This window comes from Dama dama, chromosome 19 (assembly GCF_033118175.1).
Source record: "Dama dama isolate Ldn47 chromosome 19, ASM3311817v1, whole genome shotgun sequence".
NCBI lineage: Eukaryota > Metazoa > Chordata > Mammalia > Artiodactyla > Cervidae > Dama > Dama dama.
In genome coordinates this window covers 66,238,353-66,250,818 of record NC_083699.1, presented here as the reverse complement: position 1 = coordinate 66,250,818, position 12,466 = coordinate 66,238,353, and the positions used below count along the sequence as shown (strand labels likewise).

General features: G+C 41.5%; 2 protein-coding genes across 3 annotated transcripts in view; one reads left to right on the top strand and one right to left on the bottom strand.

Annotated features, from left to right (window-relative positions):
* The window catches only part of CAPN7 (calpain 7), a 45,007-nt gene extending 34,939 nt beyond the window's left edge, over window positions 1-10,068 (top strand). Inside the window, exons 13-21 of one of the 2 annotated variants that reach the window (XM_061167292.1) lie at window positions 118-262; window positions 373-472; window positions 1,287-1,422; window positions 2,005-2,080; window positions 5,151-5,296; window positions 5,997-6,059; window positions 6,605-6,735; window positions 8,629-8,721; window positions 8,811-10,068. In XM_061167292.1, coding sequence (XP_061023275.1) covers window positions 118-262; window positions 373-472; window positions 1,287-1,422; window positions 2,005-2,080; window positions 5,151-5,296; window positions 5,997-6,059; window positions 6,605-6,735; window positions 8,629-8,721; window positions 8,811-8,955 — 1,035 coding nt within the window. In that variant the 3' untranslated portion in view covers window positions 8,956-10,068. The remainder of the gene's footprint in view (window positions 1-117; window positions 263-372; window positions 473-1,286; window positions 1,423-2,004; window positions 2,081-5,150; window positions 5,297-5,996; window positions 6,060-6,604; window positions 6,736-8,628; window positions 8,722-8,810) is intronic. The other variant, XM_061167293.1, reaches the window with a different exon arrangement.
* A 781-nt stretch (window positions 10,069-10,849) lies between these two features.
* SH3BP5 (SH3 domain binding protein 5) overlaps window positions 10,850-12,466 on the bottom strand; it is a 76,230-nt gene continuing 74,613 nt past the window's right edge. The window contains exon 9 of the mRNA XM_061167294.1: window positions 10,850-12,280. Coding sequence (XP_061023277.1) covers window positions 12,081-12,280 — 200 coding nt within the window. The 3' untranslated portion in view covers window positions 10,850-12,080. The remainder of the gene's footprint in view (window positions 12,281-12,466) is intronic.

The following is a 12,466-nucleotide window of genomic DNA, read 5'->3' as shown; positions in this document are numbered from 1 at the left end:
GTATTTGAAAGGAATTGATAAGTATTCCAACTGCATCCTCACTTGGAGAATGATATAACTAATAAAAATGTGGTAAAACTGTTTTGTAACTTTGTTATCTCCTGGCTTTTTTAATAGGGGCTGAGGTTTATCCAACTGAAAAATCCTTGGAGTCATTTACGTTGGAAAGGAAGATACAGTGAAAATGATGTAAAAAACTGGACCCCAGAGTTGCAAAAGTATTTAAACTTTGATCCTCGAACAGCTCAGAAAATAGACAATGGTAAATATCTTTTTAATAATATGTGCTTAACATGCCTTACCAGTGTAAAATGTACTCAACTGACAAGTCATTAAGGTTTTTTTAGACTAACAAAGACATCTAATTTTTAGGAATATTTTGGATTTCATGGGACGATCTCTGCCAGTATTATGATGTAATTTACTTGAGTTGGAATCCAGGTCTTTTTAAAGAATCAACATGTATTCACAGGTAAGTTTTTTGCACATTTCAAAATATGCTTCATAGTAGTATCCCTTCTTTCATTTAAAATGAAATTATTTGGGAAGACTAGTATTCCCTCTTTTTATTATGCCCATAGAAGGCTTCCCTAGTAGCTCAGCTAGCAAAGAATCTGCCTGCCATGCAGGAGACCCTGGTTCAATTCCTGGGTCGGGAAGATCCGCTGGAGAAGGGACTGGCTACCCACTCCAGTATTCTTAGGCTTCCCTGGTGGCTCAGCTGGTAAAGAATCTGCCCGCAATGTGGGAGACCTGGGTTCAATCCCTGGGTCGATGAAGATTCCCTGGAGAAGGGAACAGCTACCCACTCCAGTATTCTGGCCTGGAGAATTCCATGGACTGTATAGCTCATGGAGTTGCAAAGAGTCGGACACGACTGAGCAACTTGGGCTTCCCTGCTGGCTTCCCTGGTGGCTCAGATGGTAAAGAATCCGCCTGCAATGCGGGAGACCTGGGTTCGATCCTGGGTTGGGAAGATCCCCTGGAGGAGGGCATGGCAGCCCACTCCAGTATTCTTGCCTAGAGAATCCTCAGGGACAGAGGAGCCTGGCAGGCTGCAGTCCATGGGGTCACAGAGAGTCAGACACGACTAAGCACGCAGCATGCATAGAGGACTATCATGTAATAGTCACTTTCATTGTATGCTTCTTGATCATGCCAAAAACTTAAAAAACAAGAAAACCTTATAACCTAATTGTGTTTGAAACAAAGATTTTTAAAATAGCGTTTCCGCTGAGCTCTGTGAGAAGTTTAATCACGGCCTCCCCACTGATGTTGTCTCTTAGCACCTGGGATGCTAAGCAAGGCCCAGTGAAGGACGCCTACAGCCTGGCCAACAACCCCCAGTACAAGCTGGAGGTGCAGTGTCCGCAGGGGGGCGCCGCGGTCTGGGTTTTGCTTAGTCGACACATAACGGACAAGGTACTGGTACCCTCCTTACATCCCATACAGACATTCCTGCAAATATAATTAGACCAACATGAGCAAGATACGCAACTCGATCACCAGCCTGTTCCCTTTAAAAGGTGGCTCGAAAATAGTGTTTTCTTAGATAAATGAATATTTTCCTCAAAGGAAATTGGGAATTTATAATTATACACTTCAAATCTCTTGCAGAAATCATGTATGAAGAACAGCATGAGGGAATCTATGCTTTCTAGTGAGAGTTTTAGTGTTGATTATATACTCTTTAGATCTTAAGAATATTAACATAAAAATATGCTAAAGGGGTTTCGGAAATGTTAATTCATTAGGCCTGGTTTTGTAAAGGGTAACCATAATTTTAATGGTTTTTAGAGTGTTTTTGTAGTATATTCCTTCATACAGCATGCTCATCTACTGAAATTACAGTTTAATTGACATATTTTATAACAGTAATAGACCGCTGTTAAACTTAGAAACAATCTCCTTCTCCTCCCCTACCCACCTACAGACACACACACACACACACAGGAACTCTGTGAGTCGATTTTCCTAATCATATTGAATTCTTTGTGCCTTTAGGATGATTTTGCAAATAACCGAGAATTTATCACAATGGTTGTATACAAGACTGATGGGAAAAAAGTTTATTACCCAGGTATGTTTAGTAAACAGACATTCAAACAAACATTAAAATTCTATTTGTGTGATTAACTTGAAAAATGACAAATTTTATGTAGGTAATAAGCATACATTAATAATTATGCTGATAAGACTGATAGAAACCACTCAAACAGATGTGTGGCTATTTATGCTACATGTGTTTCTTTTTTTTTAATTTAGAGACCTCAGGTATTTGGAATTTCTGCACTCTCACACATTGCTGTCAGAGCTTTATTTCTAAAATTTAAATCCTGTCTTTTTCTCTGATCAGAAATTCTGTGGCTTTCTACAGACTCTTGGATAAAGTCCAGGCTCTTGAGTGAGATGTCTGAGGCTTTTATACTCTGGCCTTCTCCTTAAGGCATCCTCAGCGCAGGTCTAGCTGCTTCTGAACACGTCACGCCCGTGTTGCCCTCCTCTCTCAGTTCTTCCGCCAAGAGTCTCTTCTCCCTGGCTTCTGCCCACATATTCCTTTTACTCTATTCTTTGTAATGAATGTGGTTAAGATCCAGTTTATGTTATTTACTCTGACAGCCTTCCTGCCGGATACAGTCAATCTTTCCCTGAGGCATTAACTTAACTGTGTTGAGACCATTTTGCTTTCATATCAAAAGAAAATTTTTTATCATTTACTGAGTGATAGGAACTATTAGTTTATGTTCTAGTTTGGGAGACAAAAAGGGAAAAAACCCTTAATAATGACACTCATGTAGAAAGAAATAACATAGAGTATTGGTGACTGCTTGGCCACTTTGGGTGGGTGGCCGTGGAAGGCCTTTGGAGAAGGAAGACGAGAAACTGAATGACGAACAGGAGTTAGTCATGCAAAGACGGAGGAAAGAGCATTGCAAGCAGAGGGAACAGCCAGTGCAAGGACCCTAACATGGGCCAAAGATGGATGTTTTCTGGGAAGAGAAGGAAGACCAGGAGGCCTGGGCAGTGTGGGGTCAGAAGTGTCAGACGTATGCAGGCTCAGATCACGTGAGGTGCTGTCAGCCCAGCCCAGGAAAGGGTTGGAATTTTGCTCCAAGCACGATGGAAATCTTTGGAGGGTCTCAGGAAAATGACATTATCTGATGTGTGTGTGTGTGTGTGTGTGTGTTTTAAGAAAATTCTTTGCAGAATGTATTGGAGGGGACAAAACTTGGAAGCAGAGGACCCAATTAGGTGATTTTTATTTCTGTGAGAAGCGATGGTGGTTTGAACTTGTGGTAAAGTGGAGATGAGAAGGGCATAGGTTTGGGTTTGGTTAGGATTGTCAGGACTTGCTGGGTCAGTGGGGGGTGGTAGGAGTCCAGGACCACGCCTGAATTTTTGACTTGGAAAACAGAAATGTGTAACGGTGACTGCGATGCGGGAACCAGGCAGGGAGCAGATCTGTTGCAGAGTGAAGCAGAAGTTACTTTTGGGTTTTGATAAATGTGAGATCCCTGTTAGCGCTCCCGTTGCCGTAACCTACTGAGGTCAGGTTAGAGACAGGTGGACTTCGTGCCCCGGCAGCATCTTTGACCTTGACGAGGACAGAGTGGCCACAGGTGGGCTGGGATCCCAGGGGAAAGGATTGGGTGTGCCTGAGATGAGGCTGTCAAGAAGGCTGTGCAGAGAAGCAGGCGCCGGTGGCTAAGGTGGGATCAGAAGTGGTCTTGTCAAGTTTCGTTTTGTTTGATCTTAGGAGAAGGTGGCTTTATTCCCCATTATGCTGCCTGGGGGTATCATGAGGGTCTCTGGGATGGGCACGGCACACAGTCGGTCCAGAGATAAACATCGAGTTAAACGGAAACGAGCCACGTTTTCCATGTTGGTCATTATACATCCAGAACACAAAGGTTGTGAGTTACATTCCTAGCATTAACATGTTACACGGCTTTTGAATTTCGAAGAACTTGTTACTCTTTGTACTTGGATTTTTTAAAAAACAATTTCCTTCCTCTCTTACACAGAGTGACTTTGCCATTCCAGGGTACTTAGTGGTTCACATTTTTATTTTGATCACGACACTCAGAAGTAAATTGGACTGTTCTCCATCCAACAGAAAAGTAAACTGAGACGCGGGTCAGACTGTCCAGGATCACAGACTTGCCAGTCCTTTTCCCCTCACAGTAGGTCACACCACCTCTAAACACAAGAGACTTACTACATTTGAGATACTAAAATTTTTCCACAAGTTACGTTATAGATTCAGTGTTCCCGAATAATGTCAGCAATATAGCATTGATCTTAAATGACTTACTTGATATGCATGAAATGACTTTATTGTATCAGCCTTGATTCATGAGCCTGTCAAAGAATATCTCAGGCAGCGTTGCCTGTAGCAGCAAAATACTGGAACCAAACCAAATCTCCACATTGTCTCAACAACTAGATGGGGAAGCATAGATACAGTGTCCGCTTCACATGATGGGGCATGCTGTTGCACACGCAGATTTGAAAAGAGTAAACCTGTGTAGACCAACATGGATCTCAAAATCCTGAGTGAGAGATAAGGTGTAAAACAAGACACATACTGCTTGTTTTTTTACATACATGCTCATGAGTGTGTGTGTGTGTAAAAGTCTGCAAAGATGCCTATCAGATCCATCAGAGTGGAATGGAATAAGACTTAACGGTGGTGGTTAAAAGGAACTTTGTTTTACAAAGAAGCTAGTAAGACAAAAAAAAGATAATTGAATCCTGAGTGGTGGAGAATATAGATAACATGTTTATATACTTCTTTGTATCTTTTTAAAAACTTCCTCAAAAGGAAAAAAGAAGTTAATCTTGATTTTAAAATCCTCTGTCAGGAGAGAAATATGACACAGGGCAAATAGCAGGGATTATCGTATACCTCGTTGAATGTATTCCAAAAGATTGCTTTCTGTGTATTAGAAATTATTTAATTTACAAGTTTTAAGTTGTTTAAAGTTTTAAATTGAAATTGTAATTCTTTAATACCATTATATTTTAAAGATAGAATTAATTAAGGGAATGTCCATCCATTTAATTATTTTTCCTACCATCAGCCATAAAACTTGAAAACTACTGAGAATAAAGTCCCATCTTCTGTAAACCTACTTGTTTATTTGCAGCTGACCCACCTCCATACATTGATGGGATTCGAATTAACAGCCCTCACTATTTGACTAAGATAAAGCTAACCACACCGGGGACCCACACCTTTACGTTAGTGGTTTCCCAGTATGAAAAACAGAACACAATCCATTACACAGTTCGGGTAAGTAAACCAACACGACAGAATAATGATAAAAAGCACGTAACGTCTCTGCTTGTGAGATTATATACAAAAAGGTTCATTTATAAAGACTGATCTTTATATACTGCTGAGTGTGCTTATCTGTATAACAGTTGTGTTGAATTATGATGATGATTCATGCAGAAAATGCTTTTGAACAGTAATGAAATGTTTTTATTTTGAATAACATTTTGAATGAATATTATAGGTTTTAGAGTAGTGGTTTAGTCCTGAGGTAATGTGGTATATTGGACCAGTAAACTCACAGAGCAATAAAAACTCCTTTAGTCTACATAATACTTTTATTGACTTATTGCTCTCATGTAACTGGGAAGGTCATTGTAATTGTGTTCTTCATAGATTTGTTTGCCGTAACTTAGTAAAGAGGCTCAGTTTTAATAGATTTTTAGTGATGAAAGGGACACCGGGGAGCTGCTCTCTTAAGATGTAGAAGCCAAGGCCTGGGGGGTGTGGTGTGTCCTCAGCTGCAGTCCGCAGGCAGAGTCAAGATAAGCACCCTGGCTGCCCACCTACAGTCCTTTAATCCTGCCCTGATACAGGAGGCCCGCGGAATCGGGGCTGTCAACTACCCCGGCTGATTTCTTAGTCTTCCAGAACATTCTAAAGTGTGTTTTTGTAAGTATAAATTGTATCACTATAGTAATTTTTTTTTTCACTCTAGGTATACTCAGCATGCAGCTTTACTTTTTCAAAAATTCCTTCCCCATACACTGTATCAAAACAGGTAAAAGATTTTTTTTTCTTTGGGTCACAGTCTCATTGAAATCTTAGCATTCTCTTTCTTTTTTTCTCCCCCCCCCCCTTTTTTTTTCATATTTAAGAGTTTCTTACAAAGTAAAAACATTCTAGGATTTGACTGTCAGTATAGTCTCCAGTCTGGGTTGGAACACACAACCTTCAGTGGGCACTGAGTGATTCTGTGGGGAAAAGTGAATTCAGAGAAAGAAGATTCATGCAAACCCTTGGTCAGCAGGGAAGGCGGTGTGGATGAACCTTTTAAGCAGAATTTGAGATTGACTCTGCAGGGTGGGCTGGACATGGGCAAGAGGATTTGAGGGAGAATTCTTGGCAGGGAGGACTCGAAGACTGGGGGTGGAGACAGGTCTGAGATAGCAAAGTGGCCGGGCTGACTTGGAGAGTTACCCTGAAGAGTTGATGGAGCCACAGTGGAGCCTTTTTTCTTTTTAAAGGCGCAGAGGAACTTTATTGTCTTTAAAGCAGAATTCTAGAATGTGAAGGTTTGTTAATACAAAGGCTTTGTTTTATTAGATTAATGGAAAGTGGATTGGTCAGAGTGCCGGAGGATGTGGAAATTTCCAAGAGACTCACAAAAATAACCCCATTTACCAATTCCATATAGAAAAGACTGGGCCGCTACTGATTGAGCTAAGAGGACCAAGGTTTGTGATGGTAACTTTCTTAAATTAATGGTATTGTGTTAAAAATGAGCTTAGTGGAACAGGATTTTGAAACATATATTTGTATGGACACTCAATCTGTGATTAAAGACGGTATTGCATAAAAGTGAGGAAGAGGTGCTGGAATAATTAATATCCATGTACCAGAAAGGTGATCAGACCTCTGACTCACATCCAGTCTAAAATTCAGTTCCAGGTAGTTTACTGATAACAGGAGATAATAGCCTCAGGATAAGGAAAGACATCTCAAGACACAACAAGCCCATGAAAAGATTTGTAAATATCCTGTGCTAGTAAGAAAAGTCTATAGGCTTTAAAAAATAACAAAAATAAAAACTTTAATAGGCATATCATAAGAGAAACACAATCCAAACAGCCAACAGATTGTAAGAGCCAAACTTTAGAACAGCCAGGGTTCATCAGTGGCGTTTAAGATTATAAAAAAGTCGTGCAGTAGAGTCCTACGTAACAGTGAAGATAAATTACAGCTCCCTACAGCTGGATGGGTCTCGGGACTGAGGCTGAGCTGAGCGACAGAAGCCACACAACAGAGAATATACTGTGATTCCACTCGCATGAAGTCAAGAGGTGAAACTGAGCTGAACTGTCGCTGAAGGAGGCACACTTAGGTAGTCACACTGTAGACAGAGCAGGAAGGGGATCAGTAGACAAGTTGGCTCTGGGGACAGAAGCTGTGATCAGAGGGCTGCACGGACTCTGTTCACGGTGCTGAGAGGCTTTTGTCAACTGACGGAGTGACTGGGCATTTCTTCACTTTTGTTAAGCTACGTATGTTTCATGTGCATTGGCTCATATTTCTTGTGTATTGTGTTATATTTCACAGTTTTAAAAGGTTTAGAAAAAGAGAATACAAATAAAAATAGTACCAGCTTCTAAATAAAACTAGGCTTAATTTTGCCTGCCTATAATTACAAACTGTTTTGAAAGAAACTAATAATCCTTTAGCTAGGACTGAGCTATTTTTCTACAGTCATTTTTAAAAATGTCACCAGTTTGATAGGCAAAACAAGGTACATAATTGCCCTTTTGTATTTCATTTCTAGGAAGCTTGAATATGGAAAAATGTTTATTGACTGTGTATTTTTTCTTTCTTTACATATTTATTCATATCTTTTGCCCATTTTTCTGTTGTACTTGTCACGTTTTTCTTAATTGTAAGCATGAATAAGGAAGGGTATGTAGAATATTAACTCCTTCGTATATTTGCAGGTATTTTTCCAAAATTTTTTTCCTCACATAACAAAAAAATTTTTTTCATTATAAAGTAATCAAATGTTTCTTTTGGTTTATTTTCCTGTGGCGAGGAAGTCTTGCCCTAATATTAAATAAAGTTTCACTGTATTTTCTTCTAGTTCTTTCATGGTCTTCTTTTTTTAAATACATATGGATTTTATTTTATATTTGTTGTGAAATACAGTTTAACAATTTTTTCCCTAAGTTTTTGTCATCACCACCTGTGTAAATAATCCTTTCCCTACTGATTTGCAATGTTACGTCTACCATAGGCTAATTCTTCTGTAAATTTAGATTTTATTTCAGGGTTCTCTGCTTTTTTCACTTTTTTTGCCTAATATACTATTTTAACATTATTATCTGAGAGCCTGTGATAAAAATACAGTCTCTTCTAAATTTCATAAAATGTCCACCTTTATGGCTTCAACTTAAAAACATAAATGATGTTTTCTGTAATTAAGAGTAAAAATAGTATGCATGTGCCTCAGAGTGCTGTTCCCTCCTACTGAAGCTCTAGAAGCATGTACTTAATAGTCTATCGGCACTTTAGGTATAGTTGTTTTGGGTATATGTTTGAGACAACTTAATAACAGCAGTAATTTACTCTTTTTTTTCTTCTAGGCAGTACAGTGTTGGATTTGAAGTGGTAGCAGTTTCCGTGGTGGGAGACCCTGGTCCCCATGGGTTCCAGAGGAAATCTAGCGGTGACTACAGGTAATGTTGGCCTTTTGGTTGCTAATTCATACTCTACTTTCTGTGGTATCCTCACTTAAAAACCTTGTTCTCATTTTCCCTGAATGTAGGTGCGGGTTTTGCTACCTGGAACTGGAAAATATACCTGCTGGGATCTACAATATCATTCCCAGTACTTTCTTGCCTAAACAAGAAGGACCCTTTTTCTTGGACTTTAATAGTATTATCCCCATCAAGACAACACAACTGCAGTGACAGAAACTTCAGCGATCGCTGGATCTTAAACTCACCAAACATCATCTCTTCAACCGGGGACACAGATCTCCAGGACACTGTAACCCAAGTCAGAACAGAATGACATCTCTATAAACGTTCCTGTGGAATCTGGTGCTGAAGTCAGGGTGTGTGGTGAGAACTGTGTGTAGTCAGAATTGTCCTCCGTCAGTCAGTACTGTTTACGTGGTTTTGTGTGTATACAGAGTGGGCTTGCACTTAGGGGCCCTGTTATATAAAAAAGTATAGATGGTTATAAAGGTTAGACGCAGTCAAGCACTGAGATAGCCCTTACCTGAGGCCAGGTGAGGGAAGTGAGGGTGCAGACGCGTGGAGTGGAACAGCGGGCTGGGGTGCTGCTCTGGAACATGCACGCTGTTTGTCTTCTGGCAGCACATGTCATAAGGTAAACCTGCTTGTGGTGTTAACTCTCCTGTGTGTCTTGGACAACAAATGACCAAATGAATCGTGTTACCATGAGATGTTAGTTCTGTGTTATTCATGACTTTAAGTGTTTACCGTTGCCCAGAGGTCATGAAAGGATAAAGCGTTGAAGAGACACAGTTCACTTTATAGCATGGAGATGCTCATGCTTAAGAGCGAAGGCTGCTGAGGCTGGACACCTGTCTCCCCTGGCTCATGTGAAGAGGACTGAGGTGCAGCTTTATCAGGTTGAGGAAAGTAGTAGTCTGAGACATCAAAGACATTATAGTTTAGTTTCTATAGTCTTTCTTTAAATCGCTCCATATAGTTCAGTGTTCTTATGGTAGGCGCACTCTAAAAAACATGGTCAAGAATTTAACATATGGTCATTGGGTTGCAAGATACTACTGTTATGTGTAAATTCCCAGTTGTTTACATAAAAATCCATTAGAGTAGAATGATGCTCAGTCAAGATCTTAAGATCTAAAAATAGTGGAATTTTTCATCTCTATTAAAACTTTTGTATTTCTATTATCTTTAATCGAAATAAAATGTTTATACTTATGGAACCTGCATAAAATGTTTATACTTATGGAAACTGCATAAAATGTTTATACTTATGGAAACTGCATAGTTTAACCTAGAGAAATTATTAAAGAACTTCATGTGGTATGTTCCATCTAAAAGAGAACTCATTACTTGCATGAAAATTAAATTTTTACCAAAAAAAAAAACAAGTCTGTTTTTCATTCAGGCTAATGGCAGGTTGTTGTATTAGTGAGATTTCATTTTGGAAGATGAAAAGTGCTTTCACTTTTAACATATTTTAGGTGGATTAATTTTCCGTGACTTTAAAGAAAAATCTAAAGCATAAGAGGTATATTTATTATAGACATGATTTGAGCCTTGTGTGTTAAAGATCTTATCTTAGATTCAAACTGAGACCTAATCCCTGCCTTCAAAAACCCAATGGGAAAAAAAAAAAGGGAAAAAAAAACCCAGTGGAGGAGACCTACATAAACAATTACTGTGTTGTAACGCTGAGTTCTGTAACAGAGCTCTAAACAGAGCACGATGACTAACTTTGGTTGGACCGACATAGAAACAGAATAGAATCATCTGGGGAGCTTTTCAAAGCCCAGTGCCTGGGGCTGCCCGCATCACTCACCAGCCCCTACGGCCGAGACCCAGGAGACGCCCAGGCCTCACCGAAGCGCGTCCTCTTTACTTTGCGACCACTGCGTCTCCGTACTGCTCAGCTTCAGTAGCAGCAGAAGTGGAATTCTAACTCACACCTGCTAATCAGGGCATACACTGTTAGGACCCAGGGCCTTAACTGAAAACAAGAATGGGTGACCACTGCACTCCAAGCTCTTCCTGATGGCAAGAGGGCTGCCTTGAGCAGAAGATTCGGGCAGTATCAGGATTCTTTATCTGAACTCACAGAAAGACATTTTCTTAAGCCATTTTTATTACACTCAAGGTATTAAGACAAGTACAAAATAACCTTGTAATCAGGATAGTGTATCAGTCATTAAAAAAGGAGAGAACAGGACAGTGTGAAGAGATTTACAAATGACATATATATAAGCTGACAGGCTGTGTTTTTTTTCTTTTAGATATGCTGTTTTTTTAACAAAAAAGGACAAATAAAATACAATGCTCTAAATACGGGTAGCCATGAAAACAAGAAAAGCAGTCCTACAACACTTAACACTATTAGCATAACAGACACCATTGCTTCTATTAACAGCCTCTGCCACCGTGTGCCCACTCCCTCTCCTAGCCTAAGGAATAGCTTCCTCTTAAGAAATACTAGTGCAGCATAACCCTTAAATAACTGTTTATTTTTAAAAGTTACAGCCTACAGAGAAATCAACACCTTGTCAATCTAGAACAACACTGGCCACCATTCCTCATGCACGGGTCTTAGAATAAATCCCCTTGGCTGGTGGGATGAGGTTTACGCGACAGGGCTTGTTCCCCTCCCAACAGCCACAGACCCCATCCACAACAGGCCCCTGCCCGAGTCCCCCATCCCCACGCGGCATTCACCCTTCCCACCCCAAAAAGTGCAGCTCATGGCAACCTTTGATAAAGAAAAAGATTTTAACGGGCGTCCCAGCAAACACACTTTTTTTTTAAAGCCCCCGTCTGAAAACCGGAGATAATGCAAATGAATTCTGTTCTTGGATTTTTCTTTTTTTTAAGACTTCACTGGATCAGAAAGTGTTGTTGCGAATATTTGAGTTTCATCTTGCATGCACCTGTTTTCCTTTAGATCCCCTCCGCCCGGGATTTAAAGGAGGGAACAAGGCCGTTTTCCCAAACAAGTGGGCCCTTGAGGCCGCTGGGGGCTCAGCTCCCCAGGCCCCAGCTGGCTCAGGGTCTTTTCTGGGAACAGGTTACTGCTTGCATGACACCGTGACAGGGACCGTTTGAACAAAGGCCCGTGGACCCGGTCACAGCCCACCTGCAGCAACTGACTCTGCACCGAGAAACACTCCAGCACAGGAGCACGCACTCACCCCGCAGACAGACCTCCAGCCCGCGAGCCCACTGAAGCGTCATTCGTGCGGTTTAGACGAAAGGGCTGGGATTTGGCATATATTTTGTGATTATTGGCACAACGTCCTCTGTCCAGTTCATGTATAAATGCTGACCCACGCCGGGGCCAGGGCGTGTCAGCCGATCTGCACCACGTGTGTGTCTGTGAGGCCCGCACGCCCGGGGCCCCGAAGGGACAGCCGCCGCACCCCTTCCTCCAGGGCCTGGCCCGCGGGCTTTGGGGGGCTCCTGCTGCCATCGCCGCTGCTGCTGCCCAGCCCCCGGTGGCCGCCTGCCTTGTCACCCGTCTTATTCTCTGCCCCCTCTGCTCTGTCCCCTGTGGAAACAGAAAGACCCTGCAGTGAGCCTTGACAGCCCCAAGGGTCCCCCAGGCCCCCCACGGCCGGCCAGCCACCTGCACCTCCAAACACCCAGGGGGCACAGAGGCACCTCTGCCACAGCAGCGCCCCCTGCTTTCCCTCCCTGAGAAGCTGCAGACACCCCCGACCCTCGGAGATGAGAC